General features: G+C 44.7%; 1 protein-coding gene across 12 annotated transcripts in view; it reads right to left on the reverse strand.

Annotated features, from left to right (window-relative positions):
• sox5 (SRY-box transcription factor 5) overlaps positions 1-16625 on the reverse strand; it is a 173618-nt gene that overhangs the window by 46823 nt on the left and 110170 nt on the right. For all 12 annotated transcript variants that reach the window (XM_076152371.1, XM_076152408.1, XM_076152379.1 and 9 more), the window contains one exon: positions 14744-14966. In XM_076152371.1, the coding sequence (XP_076008486.1) occupies positions 14744-14966 (223 nt within the window). The remainder of the gene's footprint in view (positions 1-14743; positions 14967-16625) is intronic.

The following is a 16625-nucleotide window of genomic DNA, read 5'->3' on the forward strand; positions in this document are numbered from 1 at the left end:
TCTCCATTACGAAATGATGATGTTGATATTTTGATGATCAATTCATGTCTGCTTGAGCTTGGCCACGTCGATGGATGCATTTTTACTTATTCCTTCTAAAGATGGTCCAAACGTTCCGAAGCTGAGAGGGCTTTGCCAACATTACGGGTAGTCTTTTGTCCAAATCGGAGCACTATACCATTGCTTTGAGCGAGGAGACGCATAGAAAGAGATCTATCAAAAAGCTTTTTGTCCAAACCCGCCTCACGCCACCTCCTCCGCAAGGTTAGCTGCTAAAAGTACCAATTACAGGCTTGTTGTGGGGGGTGGGGGGGACAGCGCTTGGCAACAGTTGCTGCTGTGGCAAGGCCTCTGTGTAAACACAAAAATCCCTTTCCTCCTCCTGCTCCTTACTTTCGATTTCCTCCCATTGCTCTGTGTATCCCACTGAAGCAGAGGATCAAGATGATGGAGTGAGAACAAGGCAGAGGGAGAGAGAGAGAGAGAGATTGTGTGTGTGTGTTTTAGAGACAGTCCCTTGTCGGTGTCCACAGCAACATTCATTCAGAAGCTTCTCCAACTTTAGTTCTTAATAAACACACAGACCTCTAGGCAGGCTTGGGAGGGGCACTTGCTCTCTCTCCCTCTCTATCTCCCGCTCATACACACTCAATCGAACCCAAAACCCAAAGCACCACCACTAGATTGACAGATCTTATATTTGGCACACGACACTAACATCGTCTTCTGTTCCATTGTGACAAATTATAATTTTTTCTTAATCTGTTTCACTCCACCTTGCGAGTTAAGTGAAACTTTTTGTGCGCGGCGGCGAGGGACATATGGTGCCCCCTAAAGTATTGTGACAATCACTAACACGTCTGTAAACACATTTTGGGGCGACACACCTGTTACTGGAAAGTTTACACACATACACACACAGACCTGCACACACACACACACACTCTGTCGCACTTGCCAAAAATGCTGGATGATAAACATGGGAAAGGGCTCGGTGGAAGCTTTATTTTTGTGAGAGTGAGATTTAGTTTTTAAGAAGGATGGAAAAAAAAAAGACAAATTGTTTTTCCCCTCTCCAGTAGAATCTAATTTACACTGACATAAATGTGTGGCAACTAAGCTGCAAGAATAAATAAGGAATTCAACTCGGCAAGACACAAAACAACAGATGTAGCAGGAATTTGTTGTGTCTCATTCTAATATTACACATTGGAGACTATATGGATGTATACCAACATGTTTCCATTAAATATAAGATGTTCTAAGAATAAGCGGCAACACATAAAGTGAAAATTTACAAGGGTGTCAGTCAACAATTTAATAAATTGAAAATCCATTTATCTGAATGCAGCGTTTTGCCCTTCACTCCACTGCCTTTCCCTAACAGATGGTGTTGTGGGTGCTTATGTCCAATTTGATTTGAACCAAACCCTCAGCCAATTTTTACACTGGCATGAAATCTCAGCGAGCCAGATCCACACACTGGCAGTCAGAAATAGCAGCGGAGAGGGCGCGACATTGTGAAAGAACGATGAAGGGCAAAATCTGGAGCGACATTCGAGAAAGTCGCAGAAAAACTTTCCTTGTTGTTTCATTTGGTTGTATTTTTCCTTTCTCTTTCTCTCTCCCTCCCTCTCTCTCTCTCTTTCTCTCTCTCTCTCGCCTTCTCTCACTCTGCATGTTGTTCTTGTGCCCAGCCGGAGAAATTAGTGATGCTATCTTAATGCTGTGTTTTTCGGTGACGGAGAACGCTCCTTTCACACAGACACACACCATTTTCCCAATTGCCTCTGTGACCTCTATTACCATTAAATGGTGTTTGATAGCATCTAGACATTTGAATCCGCTGCAGACTAATGCCGCCCCGGCTCCCGATAGCCGCTGCCACCACACCTTGTTAAGGACAAGCTATGGGAGTGAACACAGACCCCATTTGCATTTTACGGCCTCATACTTTACAGACTGAAGAGAGCAAGTGTCAACTGCGGTACTGATAACTACCAAATACTGCCCACTAATTGCCTGGTTAACAAACAGAGCCTCATGAGAGTCTTTTGAATAGATAATAGCAGTGTACATGCGCCGACGGGACATGCTGAATCCCTTCTGGTGAGGACAGAATGACGGTCAAACATACTTTGTTCGACTGCTATCAGCTGAAAATCTTGTTGTGAAAATAAACTAATCAAATGAAAACAAGACTGATATGTTACAATTCTGGTATTAGTTGATATGAACTGGATGAGTGTGTGTGTGTGTGGAAGAAAGTCTCTGAAGATTATTCTTATCATCTTATCTTTCTCATCCAAGGCAAATAATGTTATTAAACACCATCTTCTTGAGATTATTGCACTTTTTCACGATAGCTGGTCTTGATTTGTTATTCATCTTAAAAGTTAGACTGGAGTAGAAATTAATCCACTTGTGGATTAATTAATGAGTTTTGGAGAAAATTCCTTTGTGCATTTTGTAAATCTGACCACCTAGAATTCTTAATTTTGTCCCAAAAGTCAGTCATGAAAGAAACAGTCAGTGGTATCAATAAGACAGAAATGGTTCGAAAAGACAATAGTTGGCATCAAGAAAGCCTTTCGTAAAATAAAATGAACTGAAGGATTAATTAATACATTTAAGTTTCATTGACTTGAATAAAATAAATTCCTACTAGTGCAAAGCCCTTTTTGTTAACCCCACTAGAATTCAGAAATCAATCCATTAATTCTATAATATGTTGTATAGGTTGGTAGTAGGATGGTTCAGATGAAGGGTGTGTTCAGTGTTCAGGCTGCTGGTCAGGGTGAGGAGTGGGGGGGGAAGGAAGGACCGGCACTCTTTTAATGCACACACATCTCTCCCTGTTAAAGTAGGCCAAGCCGTGTGTAACAGAGTGTGTGTGTGTGTTCGTGTGTGTGTGTGTGTAGGTTTAAGAGATTCGTACAGTGGCTCAGGCTGCTGTAATGGAAAATGACACTTGCAATCTGTCTCGTGGCAATAACCCCTCTTCAGTGCTCTTGTCTCTACTCCACACACTCACTACATACACACACACACACACATGCACACACACACGCTCACGCACAAATGTCTCTGTCACTGCAGCAGCCCCCAGGCCGTCCTTGTCACTGCACAGCTTTATTGCATCACTTTAACGTGACAACAAAAGAAGACATTGTGTATTGGGCCCGCCGTTTATAGGAGGGGAATGGACCCACGCATTAACTACGCCAGAGACAGACTGAGAGTGTGCCCGTGCGCGTGCACTCACACACACACACACACAAAGTGCATGGTTTTCTGTTGTGAGTCGTGACATTTTTCGTCTGCCTGTCAAACCAATGACAGAGAGACAGACAGAAAGGCAAGACACTTCTGACACACTAATGCTGCTTTGCATGTTGGAAGCCTATTCAAAGAGGCCTGAGCTGTGACTTTAACCTCGTGTGTGTGCGTGTGTGCGTGTGTGCGTGTGTGTGTGAAACTGATGGGTAAAGACTGTTATTTCTGATGCTATCATCGTTTTGATTTGATGATTTGATGATGTTTGATTGACAGTTGGATGGCTTTAGAGTGTCTTTGCGTTGCAGGACAGCGGAGGCGGGGCCGCCTATTCCTGTTAACACGGGCGGCGTTGAGAATCGTAAACAGACGCGCACACGCAAACACTTCTATTTCTGTTTGCGTGTCTTTGAGTTGGTCAGCTTGTCTCGATATCCGTCTCTGTCTCTTTTTTGTCTTTCTTTTCTATGTGTGAACACTTCTTCCATCTGTGCAGAGTGTGTGTTATAAAGTCTCAAGAATAGCCTACATTGTCCTGTGTGCTGCTCAAAGATAGGGCGACAGACATGTGAGAACCATTAGACCAATAGTAACAACAGTCCAAATAGCGCTGGAATGCACTGCTGACTACCATGTGTGTGTTCAGGTTCACGAGTGTGTGCATGGGAATGTTTGTGTGCCTGACCTGTTGGAGCCTTTTGAGTCCAATTATTCACTCGCTTCTAACGACGCTCTGTAATTCTGTTCCTACTCCCCAATGCTCTCCTGGCAAGATCACATTACTACAGGCAGGGAAAATAAGAAAACCAACTTGGATGGTTGAGATTTGCGTCATCAATAATGGCTGATTTAGATTTAAAGCACTGAAGTATGTATGGCTGACAAAGCTGACCAAAGAAAATAAATGGAAAACAACAGCATGGTGAAAGCACCTTGTGTAATTGAATTGATCGATTTGCCCTTAAATGTAACATGTTAAAAAGGGCTCATGGCATCCAGAACACGTTGACATATCAATCGTAAACAACATTCCTAACTCTCATTCTACACTACCTGTACCTGTTATGGAACAATTACATGTAAAGACGAGTCAAATGTGAGAGAAAGGTGATGAATTTCTGGAGCATTCACATTGCATCAGGAGCTCTCCTCTCTCTTTCCCCGCATTCCCGTGGGCTTTGACCCTCTTTCCTTCCTCCCCCTCTTCATTCACCGACAAGACACCCATGACTTTGACTGGACTAATTGCCTTAACAGCATTTGGCTCAGTGGCCACGGACGGTACAGTCGAGTATGATGACCTTGGCCTTAACTTCATTAGCTTAATTAACCAAACCAATAGAATCGACGAGGAGGGCGTGATCCAAATCAGAGTAAAATATGTTTCGGTCAGCAGGCTAAAAATGGTTAAAGAAAAATGATATGGGGGGTAGGGGGAGCAAAACAGAAGGCTCAATGTTAGAGTGTGTGTCTGTGTGTGTGTGTGTGTGTGTGTGTGTGGCTGGGTGTAAGTGTGTGTCAGACAAACCGGCATGAACCCAACAAACAAGTGTCCAGTGTTTTAGTAGACAGCTCCTTGAACCAGCATCACAAGACTGTCGAGTGTGAAGCTTGTAAACAAACATGAGCGCATGAGTTCAAATTGAGAAAAAAAAAAGTGTGTGTTTGAGAGAGTGAGAGGAAGAGAGAAAAGAAGACAGACAGGGAGATAAAGATAGATCAAAAATCTGTCCGAAGGAAAAGACGGGCCATGGAATGTTTTCCCCATCAGACATCAGTGTATCACGCAACAAAATGGACACAGACACCAAAATCAGACACCATTCTGAAACTCACTACCCACCATCTGACACACACACACACACACACACACACACACACACACACACACACACACACACACACACACACACACACACAATTTCAGAATGGCCCCGGAAAAGTGGTGATATACACACGTACACATACATTTAAACATACAAACACTGGACATGAATCATAAACATATTTCTGATTGAGAAACATAAAGCTGGAGACGTATAACTAACAGTTAGGGGCCAAGCTGAACATACACACTCTTCACTAAAGGATTAAGAAACTAATTTCAAACTGACAATTAAAGGGAACTTGTTTTCATAAGATTAAAACGTATTGTAAGAAATAAAAGCCCAGATGATAAAACGTAGTGTTTGATTGTCTCAAAGGGTTTCCAGGATGGCAGGTGATTGCATCCGTTTGATCAATGAGTTACAGAGTTTACAAATGTCTACTTCACAACCTGTATGTTTGTATAATCATACATCATCGCACAAATATTAAATGCGTACTTATTAACAAGCAAGAAAATTGTGCATTGATTAATAAATGACACCAATTTTAAAGTGTCGATGAGCAACTTTTGTTGAGTGTAATTGAAGTATAATTCTGGACCCGGAGTGAACAAAACGTTGAATTCAAAAATGGGAAACCTTCTGAGTGGAGGCTCTCCACTTCAGGTGCTGCAAACTTTGTTATCTGGAATGTTTTAATTAAAGGTTTAGTTAACCTTTAAGTGCCTGTAAATAAGACCCAGATTTTCATTTAATGTTTTCATTGAAATATGAAATACTTTAAATGAAGTAAACAATGAATTCTTGTAACAAAATGCCTCTGAATGTTAACTCAACTGCTGGCGTGTTTCCTCTTTAGTAGCGGTGTATTAATGATCACTGCAGTATAATGTCATCGTCTCCCTTTTGTACTCACTGACTGTGATATTTTGGAAAGACTTCAGAAACACACACCTGGGTTATAGACGAGACGGGACTACAGCAGCTGATTTGCTTTGTCGGCATTACAATGGGGCTGTGTGTGTGTGTGTGTGTGTGTGTGTGTGCATGGTCGCCTCCAAGTGTGTGTATGTTTGGATATGTGTGAATGTGTTGATGTGTGTGTGCGCGCGTGTGTGTGTGTTGGTGACAGCTCCAGCCCCAAACTGACTGGCATCTGGCGGTGGCAGTTGTTTTAACAGCTGAGCTGACAGCATTAATCCGAACGCACCCAAATCAAAAGGAGACAACACCTGTTCACTGCTCCTGAGCCCAGCCGAGGGAGAGAGGAGGGGAGACAGAGGGAGGGAGGAGGTGGGGGGGGGAAGAGATGGAGAGAGAGAAGCATGAATGGAGACAGGGAGCAAAAGAGATGGAGGGGGAGTGATTAGAAACAGGGGAGAGAATGACAGGGACAAAGGGATAAGGGCGGAAAGGGGACAGAAGGAAGGAGACGGGGAAGGTGGCAAAAAAGAGAAAGGTGAGCATATGCATTGGTAGAGCAATGGCAGAAAGCAAGGAAGGAGAGAGAGCAAAGGAGAGAGAGAGGATGAGGAGGGATGGGCGAAACGATGAGAGCAGGCATACTGCCAGGCAACACAAGCACACACACAGCACTCTTTCCCCTGAGCGGAGCGGAAAGGGGCAGTGGGCCAAACGAGGAGGGAGGGGCGAAAATATAGGGAAAGAAAGGGGCGGGAGGGGATTGGAGATGTGAATGGAAGGATTTAGGGATCCCACAGGGAGGACGGCGAGAGTGAAGGACGGAGAGACAGACACTGGACCGCGCAGCGATGTGTCCAGTGAAGCAATCGAAATGTGGAGTTCTGGCTAGTTGTGGCCAGTAGCTGGCTAGGCAGAAGAATGCAGTGGGGCAGGGGGGCAGGGTGGTGGGGGGGTCACAGAGATGCTCGTCTTCCAACATCTGGCTCAAATAAGGCTGGGCTGTGCTGTGGGTGCCAGGTCACGACCCCTGAGGCCGACAACACAGACGCGCCACTTCATCTGTGGTACGCGCCCTCTGACCAGCCAGGCAGGGGTTAACTAATATAGACCCTCTGGCTTCAAAGACTGACACACTGACTGGCTGACAGGCTGACTGAGTGACTGACTGAATGATTGTCTGACTAGCTAGAAGACAGACGAGCTGACTGGTTGACTGAGCCACACACTGGCTGAACGCTTCGCTGATGTGCTGGGAGGACTGGCTGACCGCCTTCCTTGCTGGTCGGCCTGGAAGCCGCTTGGCCGGCTGACTGGTGCACTGACTTGTTGCTGCATGCATGACTGACGAGGCATTGGTTCACGTGACACGTATGCTTATGAAGGTGCATATTACTGCACGAGAACAGACTTATGCTGCATAACACGCTAGGACGCATCACCGGCTTGATCTCCTGTATCCATATAAGAGTCAGAGTGGTTCAGTCCTGATCACAGGTCACTGTGGACCTCAGCCTAGTGCAGGGCTGTTGTATCTATCTCTGTCTGTGCGTGTGTGTTGGCTTTTGAGCCAATAAACATACACATTTTTATATATAATCTGAGATGACGTATCCCACGCCTTCACACAGGCTGTTTAAGCGTCTTGTATGTCATGTATGACATATGTATGTCAGGCCTTAAATCAGCTTCTTCAGCTACAGAGTGCTGCATGGGTTAAACATGGGAATATTAGTATTCTCTCACACACATATTCCCGTAGGTATCTGGAATGAATTTCACGAAGATGCAGAAAATCTCTCTCTGTCCCCACAGTAGCATTGTGACACATCTAATTATCCCAGGATTACATATTTAACCTGTTTGATCATTTGTATATTTTTTACTCATTATGATCTCACCAGTCTGACATGTCTTAGTTTAATTAAATGTAACAAACACTGATGCATGTGTGGGAGACGACAGAATGATAACATTTGCATTCTAGGCTTGTTTGAAAAGCGAACAACAAAGCGAACAACAAAGCTGACACCTTTTTCTCTTTCCCGTGGCTCTAGATCACAGGTAAAACCTTCAGAATCGGAATAATCAACTCTCAACAGTAACTGGTAACAGTTAACACTCGAGTGAAAAGTTGGAAGAAAGATTTTCAGCCGTAGTATCACATCCTTTTAATCAAGTAATTGAGGAACAAATGAATGTCCTCGCATTTCAAACTGAAGTCATTAATCTTGCAGCCATAAACACATTCCTCTGTCTCTCTGTGGAAATGGCAGAAAAGCTCAGGCACAAAAACAACAGAAAATGAAAAACAACAACAGCGTGTGCAAATGAAGAGGAGAGTTTATGAGAAAGCTGAGTAGATAAATCACAGATTCCAGTGATTTGGTCATGGGGCGTGATGCTGAATGGGAAGTGGATGGATGGATGCAGAAACTTTGGGGCCTGTCTAATATTTGGGAGTCAGTGACAAGAGCCTTTTATGTGGGACAGCCCCCCTCCCCCAACACAGACACACAAATGCATTTATATGATACAAATGACACATTCACATATGCACAAATTCATTCTTATTGCCCTGTCACTACTTTAACACACACACACACACACACACACACACACACACACACACACACACACACACACACACACACACACACACACACACACAGTGTAGAACAGTCAAACTCTGAGTGGGCCACAATGGCAAAGCTATGGAAGCTTTGGCTGATTCATGAACCTCAGGCTTTTGTCCTTAACTTAATGCCACGCCAGGAGGCCAATAACACACACAGACACACACACACACACACACACACACGTACACACACACACACACACACCATCAGGAAAACCACAGGACCCCCTCTCTCTGTCTAAGCCCCTTTATGTTCATGTATTGGACAAAGGCTGGGGCACTGCTTTCCCTAAAAACACACACACGCGCACACACACACACACACGCAAACTATTCATCTCCTTAATATCGCTCATCTGGACCAGGAGAATGGTAAAAAGGAGTTTCATCCCCACCGATTGTCTCGTGCAAGGCTGGAAAGAGAATGCCACGTTGAAAAGCAGACGCAAAACAATTCAATAAGAAAAGTGACTTGAATGCGCCTTTCATCGAGACAACAATGGCCGACCCCACAATAGGCCTCAGGTTTTCCCCATGATGTCGCCTGTTTCTCAAGCCGGGGAAAGGAAAAAAACAACATAAAATGAACTGACTTGGTTCAATTGGAGAGCCAGATCCAGGATGATATCTCCCCCGCTCTCTAAACGACACAATTACAGGCCGATAACATTTTTAAAAAGCCTGATAAATAAGGAGTTTGTTGTCCCAAATAAAAAGCTGATTACAGCCTCACCAAGTGTGAACCCTTTCATTCTCACACAACAATACCATTTATTTGTCTGGAATCATTCTTTAATATATTGATCTCTTAAATTACAGTGTGCTCGAATTTCACGAAGGAGTGATTCATTTCTTTTTTTTGTCAGGTCCCAGGATTGAAGGAGCTGTAATAAAAAAAAACACATGAAACTTTCTTTAAAAAAGCTTTGAAGCAGCGTTAGTCTAAATAAGCAGGATGTCAGCTTCTGTATGCTGAATGCTGACTGTGTATTTAGAGCCCTCTAACAAATCCTGCTCTCACCCTAACTTTCTCTCTCCCTTCTAGTGAGTGAAAAGCATTCTCTCTTTCAACCTTCCCTCTGTTTCATTTCACTCGCCTCCCTTTTTCCCAGCGCAAGAAGAATGATCATGGTAAACAATGGAGCCAGAGTCCCGCTGCACTTCATGTTAATTTATACAACTAACTAATTACCGACAAAGGGTGGAAATCACATATAAAGACATTTGTCCGCTCCCACGCCAGGGCTGTGAACCTGAGGCTGTAGGAGTCTGTCTGTGTGTGTGTGCGTGTGTGTGTCTGAGTCCACACAACCCCATAGGGATTTGAGCTGAAAAGTTGCAGGTATTTTCGTTGACTTTCTTGGTTGTATATGCCATCATTAATGTTTAGGATGTGTGTATGTGCATAGCTACATACTTTGTGTGTGTGTGTGTGTGTGTGTGTGTGTTTGACATAACCCCCCAGATAGCTGAGTAGTGGAAGGATTAAGCAAAGTGAAGGGGGGTGGACTGATGGACGGATGAAGGCGAGACTACCCCACTCCCTCCACTTCTTTGGCTCTTTTTTTTTCTCCCCTCTTCTCCCTTTCTTTCTCTCTCTCCTTCTTCTTGGCAGAATGTATCCGCCCTTCCCATTGTCACCCATTGGAGTGTATGGAGGCGTGAGGGAGCTCGGGCCACTGTGTGCTTGTCTTGTACAATGGCCTTGCCTAAGTGCTGTCCTATAAAATGCCTCAGTGCTCTCTAAAAGCAGGCCCTGGGTCCCCTCCTTGCCTTGAAAATAGATGAAGTGCCGTGCGTGCGCGTGCGTGTGTGTGTCCGTGTGTTTGCGCTTGTGCGTGCACAGTTGTGACATCCGTCAAGGAGTTGGCATTTTCAGTATGGAGAGCTATGCCTTGGAGTGCCTTGTTGCAGCGAGTACACTCAGCCATAAAAACGCCATTCTGGTTGACCTCAAGGTTGCCAGCGTGGCTGTAAACCTTCACACTGTATACTTGCGTGTGCTTGATTACGCGTGTCTACCTGTATGCGTGTGTGTGGGGGACTGCACATGTGTCCAGATCCAGGCCATTAAATTTAGAGGCCGAGATTTGACCCTAGACCTGCACCCTGACACAGCAAAACCCCATAAGAATAACACGAGTGTCTAGAAAGAGAATTATTTAAAGCCAGGCATGAGTTCTCACAATGTTACATTTTTAGATTTGGGGTGAACTTTGAAGGATTCGACCTGCCCAAGTGAACCCTGCATGTGACAAGTGACGATTAAGTTATTGGGGCATACAACCATTAAACACCCTGACAATTAATATATGTGTTTACCTCACAAGACTCAGGTTCACTAAAACTACATACTGAAGGAATAAACACACAAACATGTACAGTATATATATATATATATATATATATACATACACATATATTCCGCGAGAACTCGTGATGGGTAGCCATGGCTGGGTGGCAGAAGGCCGCCAGTGGGATCCAGCTATGGAGCTCAGCTGGCCCTTAACTCTTTCACTTGGAGTCAGGAGGGGAGAGGAGAGGAGAGAAATGAGTGTCTGGTGGGTGACCAGGGCAGCAGAGACACAACTGCAGGGTGTGAGACGAACATCTGTGCCCCATTTAGATATGTTTCTCCTCTTCCATTTATCTCTTTAGCATTGCACGTCTTTCTGTCTGCCTGTCTTCACGTCTTACTGCCTTCCTACCTATGGGCCGTTTGTTTCTCAGGTTCATGTCCCTTTGCCACAGTGCAGGGTCTGGTGATAATCGGCTTGACTTTGGGAAGAGGGGTCACATTGGGTTAAATGTTGAATCCAAGGGACCTGCCCGGCACAGCTGTGTCTGTGTGGTGTGTGTGTGTATGTGTGTGTGTTTAGGTGTGCAGATCTGGATTCACAGTCACCTCTCTCGAGTTTTCGCACTGCCTCTCCTCTCGACCCCGCGCCTCCCGCAATGCTCTACACTCTGCTCTCATTATTCCACGTAATGATACGCACACACACTCCAGCACGAGCCAGTGGCCTTTCGCCTCAAAACACACACACACACACACACACACTCGCACACACACACACACACACACACACACACACACACACACGAGGCAGTGTCATGCCATCCTTATCTGTGTTGTTCCTCCTCATTGCACCTGAAGAATTTATTAAAGAAGGTGACTAGCTGTGTTTATGTGTGTGTTTGTGTGTGTGTGTCTGCACATATGTGCCTGTGTTTGTGAGAGAGGGAGAATGAGTGTGTATCTCCAGGGTAGCAGGTGGCCGGTGGAGTAAGACAGGAGATGAATGAAGAGAGCAGGGGAGCGGTGGAGCATGGTTGGGCCAGGCCATGGGGGACAACATCGCTAGTCATTTATTAGAGGCCAACACACACGCACACACACCTCCGCCAAATGCAATGCTTCACCTAACATGCACACATATACACACACACACATGCTCATCCTCACATGCACAACCTTTTTTTCGCAAATACATATGCAAATACACACACATAAATACACATGCTCCCAAAGGCTTATATGGTACGCACGCACACTTGCTCACACAAACGCACACACACCCACACACACACACACATGCACGCACACAATGACCTAGTATCTACCACTCTCCATTCATCTAGCCTAAGTAGAGCAACACTAGCCACAGACACAAAACTATATCTTTCAAACTTAAGCCATACTTTGTGTGTGTGTGTGGCTATTTGTGTGTGCATGTGTGTGCGGTGTCTAGCTCAGGGCCTGCCTTCAATAAGTCAAGCCTCTCTTTCTGTTTTGAAGATGTTTATTGTTTTCTGACCCATTTTGTGTCTTTGGCCTCTTGTTCGCATCCCTCCCGGTGTTAATGTTCCCACATTTTAAGTGAGTGTGCGCGTCCACGTGTGTGTGTGTGTGTGTGTCATTGATCCAGCTGGAAGCAGTGTGCAAGTCTGTGTGTACAAGCGAGAGAGAGAGAGAGAGAGAGAGAGAAGGAGAGAGAGCAGTAATATTCCAGGCCTTTCATAATGATTAAAGCCTTCATTAAATTTTCATCCCAACCTGCTGTTTGCTGCTAATGGCCTTTGTGAGCCACACAGCCAAACAATAGCTTGCTGGGCACAGAAAAGGGATTTCTATCTTGCGCTCAATACCGGCCCTCATTCTTTCTCTCTCGTCCTCTCCATTTCCCTCTGCCTCTTCATCTTTTCTCTGCCTCCCTTTTCTTCCTTTACTCTCTTTTCTTTCTTCCTTGCTTGCCCTGGGTTTGTGTGTGTATGTATTTGTGTGTGTGTGTGCGTGCGGGTGTGTGCGTTGGGTGTAGTGGCGCCGGGGCCTTTTGTTGGCGCTTTTCATTTAAGCGTAAGGCAGATAATGCTCTGGGTTGGTTTGGACACAGCACCACTGTGCCACTCTGCTAATGGGGTCTGTAAAGACACTGCCCTTTCACTACTCCCGCTCTCCCTCCGTTTCTCACTCTCTTCCTCCTTCTGTCTTTCCTTCACCCGCTATCTTCCTGCCTCTCCCGCGATGCACTGGCTGACTCATAAAGATCCATTATTGTTGTTTTTTTCCTGTGCAGCCAGTTCATGAGGTCCAGCGAAGCAGCAAACAACCCAAAACACACCTCAATTACGTCTCTGTTCAACAACACGCCTCTCTATCGAATGGAATAAAAACATGTAGACGGCAAAAGCTGACCGGCACTCTCAAGTGCGTCAAAAACCATACCAAAAAGCCTGTAAACATAAGGTAGGACCATCGCAGCTTGAAATGAAAATCCGTTAATGTACTGTGACAATAAACACACACTGTAGTGCAGCGCTGAGCTATTCTTACGCCTGTTGAGTCACATGTCATTTGAGGATGCGTGTGAATGTTTACTTACAGATGTGGTGTTTTTTTAGGCTGGATGACGTTGTTTTAAGATCTAATGACCAATAACTGTAGTTAGAGAAACCTGGCGAACAGAAAACAAACCTTGTTTTAATACGTATTCTGCCTGGAGTGTCTTAATCAAGCGCCTGTGGGCCATTTCATAATTTGTGCTGGCATGGAGACGAGGAAAATCTATCACAGTGTTCTCCACAAACAAACGTATTATTTCCATGATGGCATCGTCATAAAGGAGCGAGACACCTGTTAGTCATATCTCTGCCTCATTGTCATTATCACATTGTCATTCTGATTGCGTTTGATAGATGTTAAGTTCTTATTCATCTGCTCAGTGGATGTCACAGATTCAGCCATGGGGCTACTGTGGTGCCTTTACTCACTCCAACTGCTGGCCCAGGGCTAAGTTTGAGAATGAAACGTGAGTGATGGCAGAGCTCAACCATCGTGCCCCTGGGCAAAAGCCAGGTGTACCCTATTTTACTATGTGTTTGATATGTGTTATCTGCCTCCTCCTCAGAGCCCACTTTGTAGCATTTATAAAGGTGCCGGGAAGCAGTAAGCGCTTTATTTTCAGCTGTTGTCTGTGTCCTCTAAGCAAGATTTTTTTTGTAAACAAGCCTACAATTTGTCTAAACCACAGATAAAGTGTGGATTAGATACAATTTAGCATTTGTGCCATGTCCCCAGATCTCAGCGATGAAGTTTGGGAGTAATATGTTATTATTACCAATTGGAATAATGGCCAAAAATGAAGAAAATAAGACCCAGGGAAACATTTGGAGCTGTTAAGACAGCCAAGTATGTTTGCAGGCTTTCACACACTCAAAATGGAGAACACGCATACACAACTCATACACACACATTAACAAACATGCTCACAAACACATCTTATTTGTCAGGTTGTGATAAATATGCAAAGCATGGTGGACAATAGACCCAAACAGCTGATGCTGTCTGTCTGTGAGCTGGAAAAAAACAAAGGCTCGCCTCTCATCTGAATGTGTGTGGGTTCATAACAGAGGGAGAGAGAGACTGATCGAGGCAGAGCCAGAGAGAAAACAAGACAGAAAGAAAGAGAAAGAGTGCACAGACAACGGAGTGTGATAAAAGAGCAGCACAGAGCCAGAGACATGGAGGGGAGCTCCAGATTACACATCTGGCCGCACAGGCATTCCTTTCATCACTGACCTTCTGGCTCATTCTTAATCAGCTCCTCCATCTTGCGTTGTTTCAGTGTGTCCACCACGTCTGCAAGGCTGCCCTTACGTCTCTCCGGGGTCCCAAGGGTGCCCGTGGCAGAACCCCCGTCACTGCAGGGCCGGCCCCCACCTCCACCCTCCTCTTTGCCTGGTGAGGTAGAATTGTGCTGGGGGTAAGGACTCAGGGAGCTCCCCTTAATGCCATCTTGCTCCTGGGGGAGGGGAGAGGAGATTATAAAATGAGAAGCAGGACATTTAAGGTAACAATATGGGGGGAGGGAAGAGAGAAAAGAGTAGATTTTTTTTAAAGACAATCTGTAGATGAGACTCATTATCTTCATTTTTTATTTACATCATCTCCCCTTCCCTTAGCGCACTGCAACCAACTTTCATCCCCGGCCAGTCATCTCCACCTTGGGCATTCTCTCTCTCTCTCTCTCTCTCTCTCTCTCTCTCTCTCTCTCTCTCTCTCTCTCTCTCTCTCTCTCTCTCTCTCTCTCTCTCTCACTCTCACTCTCACTCTCATCCTCTGGAATCTGCATTTGACTGACTTGGAGGTACTTGACAGAGTGAGCACATGAAACATCAGCGAGAAAGACTCCACACGCACACTTTATGAGTCACGCTAATGCTTTATTACAGAGCTCGGACGCTTTTGGCTTTGAGGAAAGTCCAACTCTGCTGGACGGAAGCCAAGTCCAAGTTTCTGTTCTGCTATACTTTTGTCCTACGTTTCCTGGCAATTAATGATGAGGCTGCAACAAAAACCCTGTAAAAATAGATTCTTGTTATGAATAGGCATAAGAAAAGTAAAATACTGAGGCAGGTCCATTCTTTATGTGAAAGAATACAGATGGGTAAAGACTACGCCACGACAAGAAAAACAACAATCAACTTGACAGCAAGAAAATATAAAGACTATAATCCAGAATGTTTGCCACTCATGGTAAAGCTTCTTGCCATTTGCCAAGTTGTCATGATAAATAATTATGCTGCTGTCTCGAATACATTGAAGGCTTTAGTAGAACATGAACCTGTTATAAGATCAGTAAATAATCAATCTCTGAGGTCTGGATTAATTTTGACAGCTGTACTCTTTGGAGCCAACATGATAAAACTTATGACTTATATTGGAGCGATCAATAACAGTAACAGCTGAATGTTAAGTAAACTGCAGGATCTTAATCTTTAACGCAGAAAAACCCCTGTTGTTGTTTGGACAGTCCACCTGATTGACTTACTGTAATTTTGGCTCAGCCCGGTTAACAGTAACGCACCATTAGCTTCGAAGGAACACCCCCACACACACACACTATCTGTAACCATCTCTATCTGACACTAAAGATATCATTATCAACAAATACACGTCCACGTGAGAGGGCACGTACAGTAAGCCCACCTTTCTGCACGCACACACTGTTCAGGTGTATGTCATGCTTAATTACAGAAGCCAGCAAGTTAGACAGTCAATCAGGCTCTTTGTGGAACGGCAGGTCAATGGTCCACGGGGTTAATCTTTGGCTAATCCCACTACAGTATGGAGCGCGCCGCCTGGGACAGGAGCACACATATACCTGTCTTTGTCTGTGTGTGCACGTGTATGTGCGAGGGATCAACACACACCCTGCATCGCACACACCCTCTGGTAGTACATTCCAGCTGTATTAATGACATTATGGTCTATTACAGCAGGGATGGCTCACTAATCATTAACTAGTGAGCTGCTAGTGGAAGTGGAACTTAATACTAAGATCACAGTCCACAATGAAGTCATCTGGATCTGAACTCCTCCTGTTGTATTCTGATCCAGCCTCTTTTCATACATAAGACCACTAAATGCTGAATGCACTTCAAAAATGTAATCTAGGGCT

Source organism: Genypterus blacodes, unplaced genomic scaffold (genome assembly GCF_046128005.1).
Source record: "Genypterus blacodes isolate CSIRO-AG114 ecotype Tasmania unplaced genomic scaffold, CSIRO-AGI_Gbla_v1 ptg000007l_1, whole genome shotgun sequence".
NCBI lineage: Eukaryota > Metazoa > Chordata > Actinopteri > Ophidiiformes > Ophidiidae > Genypterus > Genypterus blacodes.